The 23,452-nt window shown below is 41.8% G+C and overlaps 2 protein-coding genes across 5 annotated transcripts in view; one reads left to right on the top strand and one right to left on the bottom strand.

Annotated features, from left to right (window-relative positions):
• Window positions 1-248: 248 nt before the first annotated feature.
• tpp2 (tripeptidyl peptidase 2) lies at window positions 249-22,129 on the bottom strand. Of its 2 annotated transcripts, XM_046032056.1 has the most exons (29): window positions 21,773-22,129; window positions 20,796-20,924; window positions 20,465-20,560; window positions 19,537-19,641; window positions 19,269-19,393; window positions 18,981-19,144; window positions 18,670-18,824; window positions 18,497-18,573; window positions 18,288-18,415; window positions 17,777-18,025; window positions 17,553-17,668; window positions 17,250-17,421; window positions 16,980-17,137; window positions 16,810-16,886; window positions 16,611-16,717; window positions 15,138-15,292; window positions 14,804-14,920; window positions 14,608-14,708; window positions 14,336-14,432; window positions 14,108-14,245; window positions 13,497-13,741; window positions 12,335-12,413; window positions 10,455-10,493; window positions 9,845-9,996; window positions 9,649-9,745; window positions 9,360-9,490; window positions 6,010-6,259; window positions 4,406-4,525; window positions 249-4,239 (listed from the first exon to the last, which is right to left on the bottom strand). In XM_046032056.1, the coding sequence occupies exons 1-29, from the start codon at window positions 21,935-21,937 to the stop codon at window positions 4,150-4,152; spliced, it is 3,834 nt and encodes a 1,277-aa protein (XP_045888012.1). In that variant the 5' UTR covers window positions 21,938-22,129; the 3' UTR covers window positions 249-4,149. The 2 variants fall into 2 exon arrangements, with proteins under 2 accessions (XP_045888012.1, XP_045888014.1); XM_046032058.1 differs by lacking the exon at window positions 10,455-10,493.
• The window catches only part of rasa3 (RAS p21 protein activator 3), a 50,752-nt gene continuing 48,452 nt past the window's right edge, over window positions 21,153-23,452 (top strand). Inside the window, exon 1 of one of the 3 annotated variants that reach the window (XM_046032060.1) lies at window positions 21,153-21,276. In XM_046032060.1, the coding sequence (XP_045888016.1) occupies window positions 21,258-21,276 (19 nt within the window). In that variant the 5' untranslated portion in view covers window positions 21,153-21,257. Of the gene's footprint in view, window positions 21,277-21,325; window positions 21,499-23,452 lie in introns of those variants that run through there. The other 2 variants (XM_046032062.1, XM_046032061.1) reach the window with 2 other exon arrangements.

The following is a 23,452-nucleotide window of genomic DNA, read 5'->3' as shown; positions in this document are numbered from 1 at the left end:
AAAAAACAAAAAAAAAAACACCTTTATCTCATTACATCTTCTTGTGGGCTACTTTGTTATTTCTGGACAAACTCTTCAACAGTAACTTCAAACGTAGAGGGTAATGCAAATAGTAAAATTGTATAATTCATATTAACAAAACAGCTTCTCTAATTTTGATGCATTATCAGACAGTTTGAAACTCCCGGAGGAGACCACTACTGAAAATCTCATTTGTTCTATATGTAAAAGTTACGACCAGGGAACACTTTATTCTTCCAAATTATTTTTATTCAGTGTCGTTTTCCTTGTTTGTGACTTAATTCCATGTGACCACAAAATAGCGTGACTCGGGTAACTCGGGTCTTTTCCACGTTGTCGAGGAAGAATGGGTATAAAATACATAGCATACCACCTTATCTCATAACATTCTGTAAAATATTGGCATTTACTAGATTTTATGACTATAAATAAACACTCAACATCCAGAAGGAGCATTTCTGAAGTGTTTCCTGACACCAGCGGAGTGTGAGCAACAGATATGAGAAGTCTGTTTGGTGCCAGAAATGGACGGTACAAGTCCTGTGGTGAAAGTTAAGGCCATTTTCGGAGAGACTGTCATTGGCAACGCGTACTGACACCTGAGCCCTGAACGTGACATCTGTCTGAACCAAACCCCAAACACAGGAAAGAGAAGAAAGCAAAGAAAAGAAAGAAAATAAGATGCAAAAAGTAAAGATGAGCACAAATTGTTTCAGAAACGAAACCCAACTGACAGAGGCCTGTGCTGAGGCTGCTGCAGAAAGTGCATACAAGTCACAGCTAAAAACAGAAATGCGAGGTGTTCTTAGCCCTGGGTAAACATGAGTTGTGACTACTGATTGATTCGCTATGCATGTACGGACATCCCAGAAAAGATTTACTCTGATGAGGATGAAAGCTGCTTGCATGCACCTTCCACTTGAGGACTTAAAACAGCATCAGGGCAAGATGAAACCAGACATTTAGAGCCATCATATAAACTGGTTTTGATAATTTGAGGATGAATCCTTCTATTGTATATTGTTATGTCCAATTTTATCATTTTTGTACCCTTCTGGTAAAACTTTTAAACCTTCATATTCTTTTGACAGTTAAACCAGCTTAACATTGGGAATCATTCTTTTGATGAGACACACAAAAGATAAAGTGGATATAGTTTGTATCTTTAACATGGTTCTCTCCTGTACTAGCACTGCAAACACAAACAGCTATGCATCCTTATTTATTACATGATTCACTGAGGTAAGAAAAAAAAGAAAAAAAAAAAAAAGAACCATACCAGTGTTTTTACAAGTTTTAGCTGCAATCTTGATTGTGGCAAAGTTTTACTTTTTCAAATGCATTTTCCCCAAAACAACCATTCTGTACAGTCATTGTTTCCCATTAATTTCCATATGACATGAAATACAAATACTCTTCAAACTTAAGAAAACTCCACTTATATTACACAATCTGTTTACAGGTCTTGGGGAGAATTACTGAATTTGTAAAAGTTCTATATAGCGGCATGTAGCTCCAGAGGGAGCTGCATAACATCTGATAAATGTCCTCAAATGATGTCATTTGAGTCAATGGGGATGAAGAATACAAGTTCAAAAACACAAGAATCTGGGGGTGTGGAGTTACAAAGAAGTGAGACCTCTGTAGCCTGCTCCTCATCTCTGGTTGAGGCTAACAGCAGGCGACATTAGCCTCTACTAGCATAACACACCTGAAACTCTGAACAGCAGTTGCAAAGAAGAATGTGTGGAATAAAAAAAAAGATCATCTCTGCTTCTGCTGCATCAATTGTGATACTTAAAAACATTAAAAACTACATCAGTGAAGTACTCTTTCAAGTTGTATTTCATCACAGTGAACATCAAGTCTGCATTCATTGTTGCCATAGCTGCATTATCTTTGGAGTGTAAAGCACTGAAGACTTCTCAAATCAATCTGCAGTGCCAAGCAGCGATTTTGCAACTCTGATTAAAGAAATCCCCTGAAAATCTGATGTATGACATTTTATGTTCATCACTAAACAAGCAGCGATCAGTTAGTTTGGTGGGACAAACATTGTTAGCTATTATTTATTAAGAGTTTAACATTCAAAAACTCAGCTAATCTGCTTCATCAGGACTGTGTGGGTGTAGTTTGATCAGATTTGATTGACAGTGGCAACATAAGCATAAACACCCGAAACAGTTGCCACGTTTTCAGTGAAATATTGATAAATCCTCATTGGTGCTCAGAAATATGCCCAAAACACCTCAAACCACTGAGAGCTCAGACAAAAGCAGAAATCTCTCACGGGAAATAATGAAAACTGCAGAAATATGGTTTTCAAGGCCTTTAATGCCAACTTGGTATTCACTATGGATTTATACAACTCAAGAAAGAGTAAAAAATCTGCTGACATTATATTTTGAAGAAAACCATCGGCCACGTGCCCTAAAATAACATAATATGCAAAATGTTTAGCAGTGATGTTAAGTATGTGTGATTGTAGTAAATCAGACAAAAGTATAAAACCACTGGCATGGTCCTTTAAAGTAAATAAGGTATCTGAAAAAACAACAATACTCATGCTTAACCCCCTCTAAATGCTATCATTTCAGTTGGGTGAAAATGATCATACACACAAAATGTGCTCAGAAGTACACTTAAAGTCATTCACAAACACACACTCATGAAAGTAACACTGGATACCATCAGAATCTTTCATGGGTTAAAAATCTTCCAAATTGAGACAAACTAAAATCTGCTCCTGAATAAAACTATGTATTTTTCCTTACATCCTAGAATACATGCATATATGCAAAATACATCAATTAGAATAATATTTGTATTATATACCTATTGCTTCTTAATATTTTTACGTTATGTGTATGTACATTATTTTATGACACTGTGTACAAATGCAACATTCTGAATGCTGCAGAGAAACGTCCAACACTGAGTGAACATTTTACAATGAATTCTGATCTGAACATCCTACCGCTGCCCAAAACTGCATCTGTTATGTCAGTGAGGTCTGTTTGATGGTGGTCAAATGTGCTGCTCAGGTAACAGCAGTATGAAGTTGGGGGCCAACACCTCTTGGGGGTAAGTAGAAGCTGTGAAAGTCTGTTTGTGGCATCCTATTTCCTGACAAGTCACTGACGGCCTGCATACAGTGCACGGACACGTCATACTGCTGAAATGAGCTTCAAAAACCACATTTGACACCAAAGACTGATGGGTGAAATGACCGCATGCGGCTGAGTGTTGACCAACGTTACTGATTCTGCAGCTTCCTGTGGTCAGAACCCGTGCACTGTTTTTCATCCCATCAGAAAAAAGGTAAGGTACATGTAGAAAGGCACCTAAATACTGTTGTGTGTTTTGAGATTGTGCACACGAGTCAGAGCCTAAAAAGACAGACATGACTAAATATTAACTTTATCAACATGGCCTGATAGGAACAGTCAGAAAACAAAGAAATAAAAGTGAAAAAGACACAGTTCTGTCCAAGCAAGTCCTTCCTATCCTCACAATGGCCAGCTATGAGTTTTTCTGATGTTTTGAAAGTGAGTAGAAGGGGTCACAGTTACTTTAAAAAAAAAAAAAAAAAAAATAGACTTGGGAATGCGTCCCTGGAGTCCACACTGGCCCTTTTACAGTGTTTACACAGGAGAACACAGGAGAAATAGATTATTTATAAGATATAGAGTCCGGGCAGATGAAGATGGGTGGATGTGTACGCCTCCAACTGTGTAGATGACACCAAAATAAAAAGGACAACACCCAACAAAGAAAGCACTGAGCTACAGTTTCAACAAACCTTGGCGAGAGTTTCGAGGATTCAATGGTGATGTTTAACAAGACATTAAAAGACAGGATGAACTTGATCCCTCACCCTATAATGTGTCGAGTGCATCAAACTATTTACACTCAGCGTTATCCTTTATTTTGGTGTTCAACTACATCTACATTTTGAAAAACCGGATGCATAGACCATGTGACCCTGAGGGACATGATATTGAAGTTACCATGTAATGGACCATGTATGGCCATGCTGCTCATGCATGCGCACGTGTGTGTGTGTGTGTGTGTGTGTGTGTGTGTGTGTGTGTGTGTGTGTGTGTGTGTGTGTGTGTGTGTGTGCGCCTAGAATGGTGTGTAGTCCACAGGGTACATGACAGGAAGCCAGTTCTCACTGAAGGTGGCGCAGTGTGTCCACAGGAGGTGTCGCATAAGCTGGAAAACAAAACAAAAAGGAAGCACATGGGAACACAGCTGGGATTCAGACCACATTCTTCATTCACATATTATTCTACTCTACTTTTTCAAGAGTTAGCAGTCAAATATATCTAGCCAATATGTTATTATGTTGAACAGATATCTGCCGTCACTGCTCTCATACCTGGATGCAGTTCCTCATGTTCTCTTTGCTGGGCTTCTCTTCCACCATCTTTGAAGCATATTTTAAGGCTCGTCCGTACATCTTGTTCACAAGGGCGTGTTTGTATGAAAACATCAACACCTGAACAGTGAAAAAGACAGAAGACAAACAAACTATTAGCTTAACAATTATAGAATTCATATAGAGTGGCTAACTTTATGGCTACATACAGAACATCCAACAAATTCACATTCTCAGGAGAGAAACCAGAGGAAATCACAGTGTTTTAGGTACGACCTTCAAGTTTGGTCCTCATGACTGATGATACAATGTTATAAAATTGTGGAATTGAGGGGAGAAAAAAAAAAGCACGGGAAAGGGGATGGGAACAACATCATATATGGTTATTAACACACAATACTTAGAAATAGGGGTGCAACAACTAATCGACAAAACTCGTTGGGTTTCGTTCATGACGTCGTCGGGCCGTAGCAACACTATCAGCTTAACAGAGTAAAGTGATGTTTTAGTAACGTTTCTGTTCACAACATCAGAGCTACAGTTTCACCTTCAACCTAAAACCTCCAGAGTGTGGCAGCATTTCACTCTTCACACAGCCAGAAAGGTCGTGAACTGCAGCAAAGCTGAGCTATCCTGGAAACACTGGAGCATCTGAAGAGGAGGTGCGTAACGTTGCGTCTCTGTGGATGATGACGACTCGCGAGCTAGCTTCACGTTAAAGCCGTGTTACTTTACGTTATGAGCTGAAACGTTTTCTATACAGTTGGTCAATTTGAGTGATCGTTACAGTAATGGTGCTGTGAGTAGCACATAATTATGATACACAACGGCCGCGTTCACATTTCAGATGTGCCTTGACTTTACAATCATAATTAACGCATCGATCATGGCAACGTTCCCAGCCGGAGAACATGTTGCTGCCGAGTGCGCAAGATTAGACAACACCGGACAATTTCATTCTTTCTAAAGAAGAGAAAACAGTTCTCCTGTCTGTGCGTGAGGCGGCGGGTAATTCGCCCCAAAGTCCCTTAAAAACATCACGGAGTTTTGTGAGTTGTTGAGTTAGGGGAAACTATATAAATGTTGTCAAACGCTGTCTACTACAAAATCGTTATTATTGATCCCCTCTTGTAAATTTGGCAAATGTAATGCATGACGTTATTCCTTTCTTTGTATATATTGTCAGTTTGTCCCGCGCTGTTGCAGTACTGGCGTGAAAGCTGCTCTGTCACTAAACAGCAGATCAGCTGCTTATCAGGACGTGATCTCAGTGGAACTTTCTGTTGCTGCAGCAGAAACGTTCATTAAAAGATGCATTTTTGAAAGCAATATTTATTTCATTGTCTTCACTGTTAATTAGCATGCCTAAAACAACCTCAGGTTTAATTTAAAAGGCAACTAGCTAAATGAGAGGCATTGTGTCATTTTGCGATTTACAATCCAAATAGTCGATTATTCGTTTCATTAATCAAAAGATTAATTGACTATCAAAATAGTCATTAGTTCCAGCCCTACTTAGAAAAAGTAAATGCTAACTTCACTGTCCTCCATTACAGTGGAACTACTTTGGCCTTTCCTTCATTTTCTAAAAACATTTGACTCACCTTGGAATCAGTTAGCTCTGCCCACTTCTGCACCTCCCAAAACGTATCCATCAGAGCTTTAGCTACGTTGTGCAGGATGTCATCAGAACTGCTGGCCATCTGTTCCACATTCTCCTCTGCTGCCGTTTGTCCCGTGGTGACAGCAACGGCGCCATCCTGCGATGCAGGGGGCAGCAGGAGCTGGTCAGCCAGAGCGCAGCCCTTCCTACACAGAGCGTCCAGCAGAGACGACTTCTGCTTCTCCATGTCACTGAAACATGTTGAAACAGGTCAGGGTTTCTCAAAGTGTTTTCTAGCAGAGGTGGGCTGCCTCACCACATTGGCTGACACTTTTTTTTCCTTTTTAAATCAATACACTTACAAAATAAAAAAGTGCTGCTTTAAGGAAAGAGAGTAGATGAACGTTTTTCCACAGCGAATGCCACATATTTAGTGAGACTATGTATCTTTTGATGACCAGTGGCAGGGGTGGAAATTAACTTTTTGGCTAACCTGCCAATGGGAATGGTAGATGAAAAAAATTCCATCTGTATATTTTTTACCAGCCAAAATAATATGCCAGATTGCAATTTGAAGCAAAATTATTTTATTTTGCTATTAAATGTACTTAAGAAATAACAGTAAATTGTTTTATAAACTTACAAAATACTTATCATTCAACTTAAACCCCCCTTATCAATTAATAATTGTTTTATCTTCTGCTTCAGCCTCCTTTTTGTCAGTGGTTTATATGTTGTTGGTTTGGTTACTAAACCTGGTAAATGTCACCAACATTAACATTATGTATTAACATCGGGATTTGAAAATAAGGGAACCCCCGCTACTATATTCATTATAATTTCATATAAAGTATATCACTACTATAGGCCTTTTATTACTTGTGGGCTGTTTTCATTTATTAATCCTTGTGCAAGAAAAAAACAGTCTGCATTGGTTTCTAATTTATTAATGCTAAGAAGAAAAAAAATCATAACTATTCATGCACAAAAATAACTGGAGGTTGTAGTTTATACTAGAGCATCATAAATCATTATTCTGGTTCGCATGTAATATTTTAGGGGCAAATGCATGTGAAATACTCTGTCTAGCAATGCATCATCTGTCCTGAAACTGTTGGGCTGCTGTTCTTCTTCTTGTTTTATTTGGTGTGCCGCTGACTTCCCATCACTGTCAGCTGTTCTACATAGGCGCTTTTCGACCAAAAGTACCAGGGACTTTTAAGTCCCCAGGTCTATTTTCAAGGAACTAAAAAGTTCCTTCAGCCCACTGTTGTGTGCATTTCCACCGTGGTCTAAAGACCTGCGAAGATTAGGCAAATTAACCAGCTGACGTAGGCTGTAGGCCTGGCTGTACACAGCGATGCACAGGCATCATTATTTGTACCACTATCCATGAGCAACATTTATAAATGAACATCAGATTTGACTGGAATATAATGACATGATAAAGTATAGCAGCTTTTTTGTGTGGGAGCTATAATGAGGAGACACGCAATAAAGTTCGTTACCCATTTAATGACAAACTGGATAAAGCCATAAAGTTCTTAAAATAAATCCAGCACAGAGAAAGCAGCACAAAAATAAAATCGCAACAATTTGGAAGGCTATTACAACATTTCCAGCCAACAAGAGATCAGCAGATCAGCTAACAGCATCATGTCTGTGTCCGCCTGCGTCAGAGGAACGGGATGTTTAACGAGTTTACCTGCTGTAATCAGCTGTTCCGCTTGTTTTGGAGAGGAGGAGACGGACTTCGTCTCCTTGTAGAAGCTTCCTGACTGATGAAAACCCAAAACAACAACAACTTCTGACCCAGTATTTGGCGTAACTCCATCAGCTGTTCGCTGTAAACACACCGCTGAACGCTGGCTGCTATTTCCCAGCTATAAATTTAATGCCGACATACGATCTCAGGCAGACATCCGCAAGACATGTGTGGATAACAAACTGGATAAAAACATCAAGTTCTTAAAATAACTCTAGCACAGATAAAACAACACAAAAATAAAATTGCGACAGCTTGGAAGGTTATTAAAACATTTCCAGCCACAAGAGCAGCAGATCAGCTGCAGGACTCACGTCTGTCTCTACTAGATATTCACTGCAAGGCAAGCCCCACCCCCCCAAAGTACCCAATACTTTCAGAAAGTACTACCCCCGAGCAGGGTCTTTTTAGGGGGTAAAATGAAGACCCCAGAACTACTTTTAGACCCTGGTCCCTCTGTTGGGAATGCAGTGAGTTCCTCCAAAGGTTCCTAGTTCCGGGGTATAGTTCCTTTGGTCGAAACCTGCATTACCAGAGGGGAGCCAACAGCGGGTATAAATAAACGGGAGATTTGTGGGGAAATATTTTAACGGGAGGATACAGGGAGAGAATGGTAAAATACGGGAGAAGCTTGGGGGAAACAGCAGGCTAGCTAGCTAGCTAGCTAGCTAGCTATCTAAAAACACTCCAGGTACTCCAAGCACGACTTGACTGCTCACGACTCCAATCCCCTAAACGCCCACCCCCTTACAAATCTACATCAATTAAAACACAAGCAACCTAAAAAGAACATAAACAACAACAACCACTGAACGCCCATAATCCGTGTGTTACATGATTGTAGATCCCATTGTCCAGCGGGGACCAATTTAAGTGCGACGCAAAACAAAAAATAACCCTGATCCGCTGTTAGCTACCATCAAAAAGCTATTATTATGGCGATATCTTACCGAATACGTTCAACGGAAAATCTACCTGCGATTTGGTGCTTGGCGGGTGTTAATTTCCAGCCTTGATCAGTAGCCACAAGGTAACTGCTAAAATGTAGTTTAACTGGGGAAAAGGTTGAGGGGAGTTACACAATCAGCAAACTAACTTACTACTATCACTTACAAGGCAACATCTATCATAAGTTTGCTAACATTAGTCACCATGAGCTACTGGTCGTACCAGACGACCAATTAAAAGGCACAACTAAAACCCCTTAATTCAATTCATTTTTATTTATATGGCGCCAATTCACAACACGCTTCTCATATAGAGCAGGTCTAGACCGTACCGTATTATTTACAGAGACCCAACAATTACTTACTGTATTGAAATAAATTCAGGTGTATTATTTCTTCTTTCAAAAGTTACAGTGTCACTGTTAGGATTTGACAGCCTGTACAATAGCTAACTAACTTGATCATGAGGTGAGATGTCAGGATCTGGGTGGGAAACCCTGCTACTGTTATCTATGAGCTCATGTTCTATGCTGGATAATTTAAAAAAAGGAAAATGTAATTGTAGATACTGTAATATTGTTAGCTAGAAATATTCTGTAATGTTAAATGCACAAAGACTTATTGCTGTAATTTACATACGTTTTGATAGAAGCGGCATCAGGCCGAGGGTCTGTCTTCATGGTGAGGTAAACAGCCAAGGCCGTCTGGTCGATGTGGGAGATGACGATGTCAGCTGCCGATATCACCTCCCTGAGACGTTTTACGCGCTCCTGAACTCAAACGGGAGATTGGAGAAATGACTGTTCCAGATGTTTGAGTCTAAACTTTGCAGCGATCTCTGCTCACAAACAAATTTAATGCTCCTGAGATTGGAATCCTATCGGAGCATCCTCCACTTCCCCTTTCTCTTGCTGGTGTGTGCCATTACCTTTTCAGAGTCCAGCTGGTGCAGTCTTTGCACGTGCAGCGGAAGGTAGTCTGAGTAGTTTTCCCTCAGTTCATCATAAATGGAGCTGGAGTCCAACCTGAACAGCAAAGAGATACCATGACAGATGGTTATCAGAGAATTTAAAGAATACGTCAAAGCAAGCAATGTGTCAAACCAGATAATTAACTGTGCGCACTTTGTCATCCACTGAATCTTTAAGTCTCTCAAAGCTTCTGCAAACTCGTCCTTCATGTCTTTCTCTTTGTCTCCTTCCTTGTCCTTCTCCTTCCCTCCGTTCTTTGTTTTGTTTGGAGCAGGAATTAAGTGGTAGATGACCGGAACAATATCCTGAGCGAACACACAAGAAAATTTGTTTATTCATCCCGATACATAACCGATACATTCAACAATATCCATGACCTCTTTTACTATTCTGAATCAGCATCCCAAATTCTCACCCTCAACCTACCAATGTCATGTCCTGACTCCAAACTCCTTCTGGTTACCTCTTTAAATCAGTTCAGAAAAATGCTTTTTAATACCCAGTTATACAAGTAGTGTTCAATGTCAACTGATGTCGATATTAATAATTTTACTGACCACCAGAAAATGTTAACTACTCTATATCAAAATAAATACCTATTATGACTAGAAGGTTGCATATTTCAATACAGCAATATTGACATGCTTTGACATAATTAATGAAGAAATAACAAATCCCATCTTAAGGTAAGGAATAAGCCATTTCCTGATGATAGGAGAGCAGTGGACGCTCTGTTGTACAGTGTTTCTAGCTCATCCAGTACCTTTTTAAACTTTCCTTGTCGTTTTGCAGAGGCCTGCCCCTGGTGGTCAGAATAACACACAGTAAGGAAGAGACAACACAAACACACCAAAAAGGATTCTCTCTTCATTTTATCTTTCATCCTCACTCAAAGACTTAGGAGTCTAATCCACCTACCTGCCACACATAAAATAAATGGTACAGTGGTGTAAATCTTGTTGCTAACAAGGTTTCTATCTTGTGTTCACGTCTAACAAATCTGATTGAGTTGTTTTTCCTACACCTGCTCTGCCACAAGGGTTGAGCACTGAATTGTCACTCAGTACTGAAAACTACAGTAAAGTATTACGAGTGGGTTCACAATGAATATTTGACTTATTGCGTGTGTGAGGGTAAAAACAAAAAATACACAGGTCTGCAGCAATGCGAAACAATATCAAAAACATTGGGTAAACAAATGCTGATCTGTAAATGGGTGCTGAAGTTTGACTGGAAGATCTTTTGCATTAGAGCTGCTGAGACATGAAAGCTGCTAACAACCCTTTAGCAATGTGAAGAAAACACTTGCAGCCCATGCAGACACAGAGTAAGCTCAAGTCAAGCTCCAACAAAACATCTGTATTGTGGAAATGACAGTGAATGTTTATTAATATTTTTGTTATTCCCTCCACTCAAATCAATGTCTGGGGGGGGGGGGGGGGGGGGGGGAAGCTAGTCATAATCTCATTAACTAATTCTTTCATCAGATAGTTTCTGAATTAACAAAATATTGCCCCCTTCAGAATGTTTAGTTTGGGAAAAGACTGAACTTTAGCTACGTTGAAAAAGTCAGATTAGTCAAAGTAAGGTTTAAAATAAGAATCGTTTTAGAACTGGTACTATCTGCACTAACATTGGAAAATGTCAGTTAATACCCAACACTAGTGAACATATAGTACATAACCTGAACTTTTTGCTGTTTTATCATTCCCAACTAATTTTAACTAACAAATTTTCTTCTCAAGATCAACAGTGAGAAGGTCCAGAAGCCACTAATGATGTCAGCAATAGAGAAATTAAACAATTAGTTGTCAACTTTTTAATAATCTGCAACTATTTTTAAAATAGATTTACCAGTTTGAGTTATTGAAGAAAATGCTCTAATTCCAGCTTCTTAAATGTTAATTTTTTTTGCTTTCTTTACTCCTCTACGAGAGTTAAGCTGCATATCTTTGGGTTGTGGACAAAACAAGACATTTGAGTACATCATCTTGGGCTTTGAGAAACACCGATTTACATTTTTCACCATTTTCTGACAATTTTATAGACCAAACAACTAATAGTTAATAACTGACCGACAGCTGCAGCACTTGTTAGCAACTTAAAAATATTTCTTTATTTTATACTTTGCAATTTAAGAGCCAATAAAGAACCACATCCAGTGTCTCTTGGTCTGACAGAGGTGATAGCACAGGCAACAACAAATTGTGTATTTGGACTGACAGCAGAAGCGTGGGCAAAGGTAAATGAATGAGGAAAAGTAATATAATGGCATGCAGTAACCAAAAGGACAGAAACCAATTTAAGGAGCAACAGACGAGCCTCAGCTCAGGTCTGAAGGTAAAGAGAGAATAACTATACAGGACCTTAAAACAGTTCAAAGCAACAAGCACTGGAGCAGTGCTCTTTACTCCTGATCCTCAGGACCATAAGTGCTTTGGGTGTTACATATTTATGAGTGAATAATGATAGGCAAATAAGCCACGGTAACCAGATATATTCTGCAGTGCAGTTTGTTACGCGTTCACACATGTTAAAGTCCCAGATTAGAACAGGAGACTGAAAACTACCATGACTTTAGATCCTGAGGAGCAGGATAGACTATTGCTCTGGAAGAGGGTAACAACAAATAAGACTACTCACTGCTTTCTTGCCAAACTCGCTCTTGGGGACAACAAGGGAGCCTGAAAGATAGCATCCTGGACTTGTCCCTTTTGGGATCCTGAAAAAGCACACAAAAAATGGAGAAAGACAGCCATAGAGATAACAAACACAGGAACATTAAGCAAAATGTGTTCACAAAAAACACATATTCATATATTTATTAATAGATGGGTTTCGCTAACCAAACACACACTTATCCAGCAGTGTTTGAGTATTCTGGTGTTCAATACCTTTGATAAGGGGTCCTTAGAAATATTTCAATTTGAGAATACAAGCTTGATTCTCTGACATTGAAAGAAACCACTGCCCCATATTGGATCAATGATACAATTATCTTCTGTTTACACAGCACACAAGCTGCATCTCAAAGCAAATGTAATGGTTTTCCTGTAGGCTGTAACCCAGAAAGTCCACCAAGTGAGGCCGTGTTGCGTTACTACTGTGCCAGTGTTTTGTTCCATCCTCTTCCCGGCGTCAACTTTCACTGGAAGTGTCTCAGACCCGTTTCAGGAGTGGAGCAAGTGGTTGGCTTAGTGTTAATTTTACGTTTTAGGGTCTGTATTGTTCCGTTATCTGCATGGCTACATAACCCACAGGGAGCGTTTCAAAATCAGAGCGTTTTGCCTGCCTGATTTTACTGACATGTTTAGATTTTGTTGATTCGGTAATTGGCGCTTGCTTTTTGTGCTTCTACTATGGTTAAGTAGGCTATGTGGTTAAATGGTTTCTTTTTTGTCTGATTTGACTGTGTTTATTGTTGATTAACTATCGGGAGTCTGCACAGGTGTTTTATTTGAAAACAGACCGGAGTCTCTATCCCGTTCTGTGTCTGACTTCCTGCACGGTTCAATTTTGACCTTGATGCGGCTTCCATCAAAAATATACCCGCTGCGTATTCTGTGAAGCAGAGAGGCGCGTCTGGGATGCGATTAGCTCCGGCAGCCGCTGCGCAGATGTAATGCGACGCAGGAGGACTCAGTGGACTTTGAGGGTCAGAGTCTGAAATGATCTGCAGTTGTAGTGAGTGAATGTTTCCTAGGAGGCCTATTGCTATTCAGTTCAGCAGGCTAATTCTTAAGTTTTGTTTAATGCATGATAAGATCCTTCTATAAGAGAAAAGTCCCTCATCAAATTGACTCACTTGTCGTCAGGCAGGGATGCGATGTAGAAGGGCTGTGTGGCGCCCGGGCACAACGTGACAGAGTTTGCCTTCTTCTTGGCCATGAGGGCAGCCCGGTGTGTTTCATAGACATCTAGACTGAGTGTGGTGGACAGACGGTGAGAAACCACAAACGGTAGGTCCTTTAGGCGCTCCAGCTCGCTGGACTGCTCATGGCGGACCTGCAGACGCACAGTGTAGTCCCCCTTTTCCAGCTTCAGAGAATACTGGAGGAATAAAACAGACAGAGGGGAGATATGTTAGCTCATGGTATGCACACCAGCATCAGCTCCTTCTTTTCCACAACATGTAATCTTAAGCCCCCAACATCCTTGCTTTTTAACAATGCGTAGGTGTAGACAGGCGCCGGTGACGCAAACGGTATTGTCCACGTAGTTTGCGTGTACCTGGAGGATTAAACTTGAATTCACTAGGGGGCAGATCAGGGCCGGATCATGTCTGGAGACATGTACAACCTACGCTTCAGAGGAACACAGGATACATGTGGCAGCCATCTTGGGTCCGCGAATGTGTAGTTAAAAGCAAGTATGTCCAGGCTTTTAGGGGCAAGCCCTTCATGTGTCTCATTGTACCTGGTGTGGGTAGGCGTCGCCTGAGCCCAGTAGCCTCTTGTTCTGATCAAACAGCATCCAGAGCTGACTGTCAAACTCCGACTCGTACAGCAGCTCACACAGCATGGGACAGCTGGGGGTAACTTCTCCACTCTTAGGCTGAGGAGAGAGCAAAATAAAATTATACACACATACAAAAATAAAATTATCATTTCCGTGTCCTATAAAAGCTGACAGTGTTGGCAGTACCTGGTGAAAGCTGTAGTTGAGGACAATCTCGTAGATTTGTCTGTTATTAGGCAGAACGTCCCTCATTCCCATGGCCTTTATCTTTGAACTTAAGGGCCTAAACCAACAACAGGGAAGAAACAATCAACTGCATTGATGTGGAACAACAAAATGTGTGTGTGTGTGTGTGTGTGTGTGTGTGTGTGTGTGTGTGTGTGTGTGTGTGTGTGTGTGTGTGTGTGTGTGTGTGTGTGTGTGTGTGTGTGAGAGAGAGAGAGAAAGTGCGCAGTTACCTGAGAGGCTGAACCCAAGACTTGAGGGTAATAGTGGGTGACACCTCCTCGTACCTGAGTGGCGACGACACATCAAAACTCGTGACGCCCTCTGAGGCATGCTGTGCAGATACAAATGAGTTATAGAGAACCGATACCGTCTGGGTTGTAGCTTACTTGTCAGTGTTGCAAAACTGTGTGTCTGTACTCTTCTTACTATGTGCAGGGGTGAAGGGGAAGTGTTGAGCCCGTGGAATGAGATGCTGTAGTCCACTGTGACATCGCCCAGGCTCGCCCACCAGCGTGCAATGCACAATTCTACTACCCGACCTGACTGGAGAGGAGACAAAAAAAACAGGCAGAAATGAGTCCACCATTATGTAATTTTTATATGTATGCATCAACGAAATGAAGCGACTTCCATTCCAGCCACTAATGGACGTCATCTAACAGAGAAATACAACTGACAACTTTAAGCCAACTCCAATATATATTTAGAGAAAATCCCACTCAAATATAATATATGATTACAATAAATGAAATATACATACCAGTACGGGGAAAGCCTCAGTTAGTGAACCTCTTTCCAACAGTGAAGAGAACTTGTAGAATTCATTAGCTCTGTACGCTTTCTGTTTGACCAGGTGCACAGCGTGGAGAACAAACTTTGACGACACATCTCCCGAATGAGAGGTCAGTGTGATCTCTGCAGTAGAGAGACAAGAAGAAGAAATGAGTTAAAGATTAAAAAGCCACATTTTGATCATGCACATCTACCTCTACTTGGAAAAACACATGAAAGTAATTCCAAGTGACATCTCTTACTGCTGCCTTGTGGCCTATTTGATGGTTTTAAATTTTTTCCCCATGGGAGCAAGAATCTACACCGACACTGAGGGATGCAGCTAGGGGTGAAACGATTCATCGATTAAATTAATGCCAATTCTTTGCATCGATGCTTCGTTAAATCCATATAACTATATAGCACACTGACAAGGAAACAGTAAGAGCAACTTTAGCATTTAACTGAAATCATGATTGATCGTTCAGTTGACGGCTACCCAAAGTAAGCCGCAGACCTCAGCTGAAAATGTACACACATGCGTTTGTTGTTCTCCTTTTGGCCCGTGAGTTGTAACCTCACAGTCATGAGTTAACTGGGTGTCGGGGAGCTACACCTTTTTACTCACCTACAGCTCTCTCTGTAGCTCAAACAATCCCTGCTACCTGCATGTGTTAATCCATCCTTTCACCCATTTCGTCTGTCTTTATAATTGCCATCTTTATAATAACAAAACAACAGCTGTTTCATGTTCAGGATCACTCATTTCCCGCTTCACATTTCACGTGTGTTTTCTTGAAAAAACGTGGTTTTGAGACCAGGGTCGGGTGACACAGCCGCTGTCAGCTCGTGTAGTGCGTGACCCCGTCACCGATCAGTCACGTAGTGTGAACGCCAATACTCCCGTCACAAGACGGCAAGTTGTGGAGTCTGAGCAGCACGGCCATCAGCCGATGCTGAAAGTCATGTAGTGTGCAAGAGCATTTAGTATAACTTGTATAGTACTCGGGTGATGTTTGTGTTTGTAAAGCAGCTGTCTGATTGTTGGTCAGTTGAAGTTGTCGGTCTGTTGTCTGCTGTATGACACACTATGAATTTCCGAAAGGACCAATAAATATCTATCACCTATAAACGTGCACAGCTGATCCCATTACAGGGGCGCCACCGCCAAGCAAAAGTACTTCTTAAACGACGCATCAATTAATCGTTGAAATAATCTATAGAAGCTTCGAGTACTAAAATCATCATTAGCTGCAGCCCTAGATGCAGATATATAATTTTATTTTCTATTTTCACTGTAGATGAATTAAAATGGAAAGGTTCATCCTCAAGCACATGCTGTACTGAAATGTATCATCATTTTATGAATTGAAACACAACAAAATCAAGACTTTTGAAAACATGAACAAAAATTGTAATGGTGCCATTAGTGATTGAAGGTCAGTGACACGGAGAGACTGACCTGCCCAGGAAGCTCCCTGAGGAACAGTGATGAAGTGGCGTCTAATCTGGCCTGGTCTGAAGTGGACGTCTGTGAAACACACCTCCTGATTACGACTATCTGTCACTCTGACAGGTGAAAGAGAGAGAGAGCTGTCAGACACACACACACACGAACACACAGACCTCTTGCTGGCAGAGTATATGATTTAAAAACTTACTTTGCAGGGATAATAACTGTGATTGGAACTCTGAATAGGGGGCCACAAGTAGGTGCTGCTGTATCATACCCACACACCTAAAAAAAATTATTAAATAAAAAAAGACTCAGACATTAATTAGACTCAGAAATATGTCCATCTTTTCCTCCTACGCTCTTTCCTGTCCCTACCTCGGTGTAGTGCACTCCCTCTCTCAGTCCCATAGGATCGATGCGGACATTGACATGACGACACTGGTTCATCAGCTCTAGATGGGAGGGGCACTGAACCCACGGTGCGGCACATGTGAGCGCCAAGTGTAGCTGTAAGGAGATTCGCTCAGAGTTTTCTGTGATGGATGTCAGAAGAAGACAGATGGTGTAAAACAATGCAAAACACTTGTCATTGTAAAAATAATAAAAAAATTTAATAAATGGCTGTCTACTAAGTATAAACAGTACCTGTGTTCTCTGGGAAGATGGGTTCAATTCCTACTCCGTGATCTGAGGGTGCAAGAATTTGGGCTGGGTCTCTGAGGTAGATGCCTTTCTGTGTTCCCACACTTACTGAGAAGCCTAGGTGGCTTGTGGGTAAAGAGGCGTGTTGAATGAGGTAGTCTAATGCCTTGTCCACCTGAGAGGAAGAAAGGCACACAAACAAATGTAAAGAAATAACAAAATACTTAATAAAACTTAAAAGGAACATGCTAAGACCAAGAAACAGAAAAGGAAGCATGTCCACTATAGCAGCTGTAGTCAGGTTACCTGGATTATTCCATGGCCCTGTGCAAACACCTCGATGTCATCAACCTTCAGAGCTGTGTTTTCCAGCGCTCTCCTCACCGCAGCAACAGAGGGACAGATCCCATACTGCTTCAGTCCTTTTATCACACAAAAATCACACACCAGCATCAGATTTGCATTTGTGCAAAGTTACATACATGCAAAATATCCACACGTCTAGTCTCAATCCATGAGCCTGGACGCACCTGAGAGGATTAGAGCAATGCCTCCGCAGGCATTAGGGGATGACATGGATGTGCCATTCATCAGCTGGGTACCACGAAGAGTCCAGTTGGGTACAGACGCAATGGCCCCACCAGGGGCACTGATGCTAACCCCCAGGGCCCCGTCTGTGCTGGGGCCCCTGGACGACCAGGTGTATTGGTTGGGAGGCAGCTTCTCCCTCAGGGAATACTCTGCCACCATCATGTCTGGAGTCACATATGCTCCAACTCCTAAGGAGAGAAGGGAGCAGGATGCGGATTACTTTATCATCACAATTGCTAAGACTCCTAAAGCTACAGTGTTTCTATGTTTCCTGTTGTGAATAATAATATACAGTCATCTTGACTTACACAATAAGCTTATACTATTAATTTTAGCATTTGTCTGATCTAATGTGATCCAACATACATCAGTTTTACAAAGAAAAAGATTTTGTTTATAGATGCTGAATCTGAAGGTGTAAGCACTTGATCATGCCATCAGTGTTTGTACCTATGACACTGCTGGTGGTTCCCCCCGGGCAGCCGACCGTGGAGAGGCATGGGCCGTTGTTTCCTGCACTTGAAACAAACATCACATTGTGCTTTTGGACAGCCTCTGTGATCACCTCACAAATCCTCCTGAAAGACAGATCATGAAAAAAGATTAGTGATAGTGTGCAACACAAAATAAACCCACACAATCACTGTTGCAATACTTACCCTGAATTGGGCCAGTGGGTTGCTTCCCCATAGCTATAGTTAACAAGGTCACACTTGTAGTTGATGACTTCAATCATCTTTGAGTGACAAGAGAGATAAAAAAATTGACGGGTGAATTAACAAAAACGTATGTTAACCGCTAATCTATATTTGACAGAGTCTGGGCAATATACCGCGCGGATGAGTCCTGTGCCTGTTTCCATGGTGCTGAGGCGGGTGTCTCCAATCTTCAGAGCCAAGATTTGGGCACCAGGGGCCACGCCGTTGCGCTCAGGTTCCTCTGGGAAGTAACCTGCTGCGATGCTTGCTACATGTGTCCCATGAGCCCCTTTAAAAGCACAAGCATGTTAAAATGCAGAATACGCTGTGGGCTTCTAAACATTATGCAGTCCTAACTGGTGAATCTGCCATAACTCACTGCTAGACTGAACACCTTTTTTCGTCTTTTCAGAGGAGATAGTTTATGTGCTTTGAGATACCTCACCTCCACTGGTGACGATGCAGAGTGTGTTTCCCTCATCATAAATATTAACAGAGTAGTTTAGCATCTCAGCACTTCCTAACGTGGCATACTCTTGCGTCTCTCTGTATGAGCTCAGCACAGTGCACTGGGACAGCTCTCCACACTCTGAAGTGTCGACTACAGCCCTAAAGAGAACAGTAACAGACAATGTGAAGGAACAATGTACTATTAGTAAACAGTAGTAGATAGTTAAGAGGAAAGGTAAAGAACTTCTTGTATAACAAAAGGAAAAAAGTTGATATGGCTTACCTCCATGTAATGCCGTCGTTCCAAAGCAGACAGTCATAAACGGGACCGGGATCACTGTACTTCTTTTCTAGTGATGCCAGCAGCTCTGACTGACTCTGCAGCTCTTCTTTCTCCAACTTCTCCATCTAGAGAGGAAGCAAGGTGAAGGATACATGCAAGATAGACAGTAGTAGAGAGAAATCAGATGAGGAAACTCCACATTACTGTGACTATTAACTGCACACAAACACTTAAGAGTACACAAAGAACACAAGGTTGTAGGTCTGACCTGTGAGGGCGTTGGGTGGGAGAGGTCAAACTCTTCCGTCTTGCGAGAGACCTCAGCAAGTGCTGCTCTGTGTGGTGGGTCCCACATCTTCTCCTTTCGCTCTTTCTAGCAGACAAAAAGTTTCCATAGCAACAAAAATACCTTAAAAATGAGCATGGACAGGACAACCACATGTTAGCATCTATGCTAAGCAACTAACCACATCTAAAGCCTAGTTCACACCACACGATTTTTAGCCCGATTTGCCACTTGGCGAGCTCAGCGACCGTCAGGCTGTGATCGGGAGTAAATCAGCAGTTGCTCGGCGGTCGCCAGTCGTTATGTGTGAACTACTCAATGACGCATCACAACAGCTTCCCGACACATCGCAGACGTCTGCCACATACCTAGCATGCCAAATATCTGGAGAAGTCGGCCGACTCGACATCCACATCCAGCCAATGAGAGCAGGCAGCTACTTTTTCCACCACAAAACACTTTTTACTGAACTCCAGTTCTCTCTGTAGCTCAGACAATCCCTGCTACCTGCGTGTGCTAATCCATTCTTTCACTCATATTCTTTGTCTTTATAATTGCCATCTTTATAATAACAAACAACAGCTATTTTGTGTGTAGGTTCGTGTCATTTCCTGTTTCACATTTCACGTGTGTTTTCTTGACAAAACGTGGTTTGGAGACCAGCGTCGGGTGACACAGCCGCTGTCAGCTCGTGTAGTGTGTGACCCCCTGTCACCGATCCGTCACATAGTGTGAACGCCACAATGACTACAAGACTCCTGTCACAAGACGGCAAGTTTTGTAGTTTGCACGAGCCTGAAGCTTGTGATTGGGTTATCAGTCATTGTGCACATGTCACCAGAGCACTGAGCTCTGTGCAAAATCAAACCCATGACAGACCTAGTACAGTAATAATATAACATCTTCCTACCTGTATTCTTTCTTTAAGAGCCTTAGGGAAGAACTCATAGCCATTTTTAACTCCAATGTGATACTTCCCTGATGGATTGACCCAGGCAGGAGGAATCTGGAAGACAAAAATGACAGTGTGTGATAAATATGAAGACACTTGAAGTGCAGGTCTTGTGATCAAGCCAAGCCACAGTTAGATTAAAAATGGGCGATACAGAATCAATGAAATAAATCATTACACATGAACACAAGATGATTTCCGATGTAGGACAATCCCTGTAATGGAACATTTCAACTTTTAACTCATATGTTTTAGGTATTAGTCTTAATATCAAAAAGTGTCTACTGACCTTAAGTGTTCTACCAGAGAGGCCAGCGATTGTCCCATCTTTAGGTTCTGACACAGTGGTCATATTCACGTCACCGCTGCCTGTTGTATCGATGATGTCGATGATCTTTGGCTTCCCCTCAGTTGTGACCTAATGAAGCAGTAATGAGTAATTAATTGACAAAGTCAGACTGACTGAAAAGGATGCAATATACTTATTCAGTAAGTTATACTGACCAGGGAGGACTGTGGACATCATAAACTGAAAAGAACATCACCTGTCATTTCGAATGTAAACTTACATCTGGATAATCTACAAACCAATGCCAATGCCTTGCAACAGCTATGCCCCTTTTACACATTTGTTTACACACACTGAAGGGGCCCGACTCAGTCCTGACTGAAGAGGAAACCATACGTTTGAAAAACAATGGTTAAACTTAATGTGGTGTGCCGATGGGCCAGCTAATCTAGTCACACATACATGACTGTAATGGAAATTGGTAGGCTCTTATTTCACTATAGTATATTGTAGTGTTAGCTAGGTAAGTTGACTATACTGTATTTCAGTGTGACTTGGCTGTTAACATGTTGTTACGAGTCACTAACCGGCAACAAATTTAATAGATTCATAAGGCAAACTGTAATTACTGGGGTCATTGAAGGAAACCTGAAGCGGACAAATTCAGCTGTTAACATTAGCTGCCAAGGTAACATTTTAGCAGGTATGCCAACTAGCTAACGTTAAATTGATTAATTATACGTTAGTGTAGCACTGAAACACAATTTCACAGCAGGAGAAAACACTTGCTATTGACTTATTTGTGTTGACTTGGTTGTCAGAAAAGCTTTGTCATAGTTGTGTATATATACCGAAGCTAGCTAGCTAGCTGTTGCCGTTGGGTGACTATACAAATGATGTGAATGGGTCGGGCCTTTAGCTTTGCTAGCTCACACCAACTAGCTCGTAGCTACCGTGAGGCAGCCGGTCAGATTTACCTGCATGCCGGGGGCCCCGGGATCCACGCCGGTGTCGAGGATAGCGATGAGTACTCCTCGGCCATCGTACTCGGGGAACCTGGTGAGATAAGACGCGGCGCCGGTTTCTTTTTTGGGGAGCAGCCCGTGGAAGGGGAACGGTTCTTCGGTGGAATGAGCAGCCATGATCAAAAGAGCGTCAATGAAAACAAAGCAGCGAAATGGGGAAGAGAGCAAGACGGTGGGAGAGACGGGGAGGAGAGCTATTAAAGGGGCCGTGCGATACTGCTGCTGCTCAGCCACATTTCTCTGTAATCTTCATTCAGCAGGCCTGTCAACATAATGGCACTTAAATATTTGAGCTACCTTTACAGATCGTCACATTCTTTTGCTGATCATACCTTTATATACTGACTTATATAGCAGTAAAAGGCTGGAACCTGAATTATCTGGCTCCCAGAGGCCCTAGGTTCACCATGTGTCAGTTGATTTGTGGCAGTTTGATCAAACTGAAATGTGTTTGATAAACACTTTACACAACACAAACTGAAACAGATGGCCCTATTGCATTGCATCAGAGATTGCTGCCATGTGTCAATATCTGGTCTTGTAAAAGTGTTGCCAGGGTCCACTAGTAGCCCAGTTGTATACACTCACCTAAGGGATTATTATTTGACCCCCTTTCGCCTTCAGAACTGCCTTAATTCTACGTGGCATTGATTCAACAAGGTGCTGAAAGCATTCTTTAGAAATGTTGGCCCATATTGATAGGATAGCATCTTGCAGTTGATGGAGATTTGTGGGATGCACATCCAGGGCACGAAGCTCCCGTTCCACCACATCCCAAAGATGCTCTATTGGGTTGAGATCTGGTGACTGTGGGGGCCATTTTAGTACAGTGAACTCATTGTCATGTTCAAGAAACCAATTTGAAATGATTCAAGCTTTGTGACATGGTGCATTATCCTGCTGGAAGTAGCCATCAGGATGGGTACATGGTGGCCATAAAGGGATGGATATGGTCCGAAACAATGCTCAGGTAGGCCGTGGCATTTAAATGATGCCCAATTGGCACTAAAGGGCCTAATGTGTGTGAAGAAAACATCCCCCACACCATTACACCACCACCACCAGCCTGCACAGTGGTAACAAGGCAGGATGGATCCATGTTCTCATTCTGTTTACGCCAAATTCCGACTCTACCATCTGAATGTCTCAACAGAAATCGAGACTCATCAGACCAGGCAACATTTTTCCAGTCTTCAACTGTCCAATTTTGGTGAGCTCTTGCAAATTGTAGCCTCTTTTTCCTATTTGTAGTGGAGATGAGTGGTACCCGGTGGGGTCTTCTGCTGTTGTAGCCCATCCGCCTCAAGGTTGTGCGTGTTGTGGCTTCACAAATGCTTTGCTGCATACCTCGGTTGTAACGAGTGGTTATTTCAGTCAAAGTTGCTCTTCTATCAGCTTGAATGAGTCGGCCCATTCTCCTCTGACCTCTAGCATCAACAAGGCATTTTCACCCACAGGACTGCCGCATACTGGATGTTTTTCCCTTTTCACACCATTCTTTGTAAACCCTAGAAATGGTTGTGCGTGAAAATCCCAGTAACTGAGCAGATTGTGAAATACTCAGACCGGCCCATCTGGCACCAACAACCATGCCACGCTCAAAATTGCTTAAATCACCTTTCTTTCCCATTC

The sequence above is a fragment of the Micropterus dolomieu genome, linkage group LG20 (genome assembly GCF_021292245.1).
Source record: "Micropterus dolomieu isolate WLL.071019.BEF.003 ecotype Adirondacks linkage group LG20, ASM2129224v1, whole genome shotgun sequence".
Classification (NCBI taxonomy): domain Eukaryota; kingdom Metazoa; phylum Chordata; class Actinopteri; order Centrarchiformes; family Centrarchidae; genus Micropterus; species Micropterus dolomieu.
Note: the sequence above shows the minus strand (reverse complement) of the source record. Positions and strands in the feature narration are given on the sequence as shown.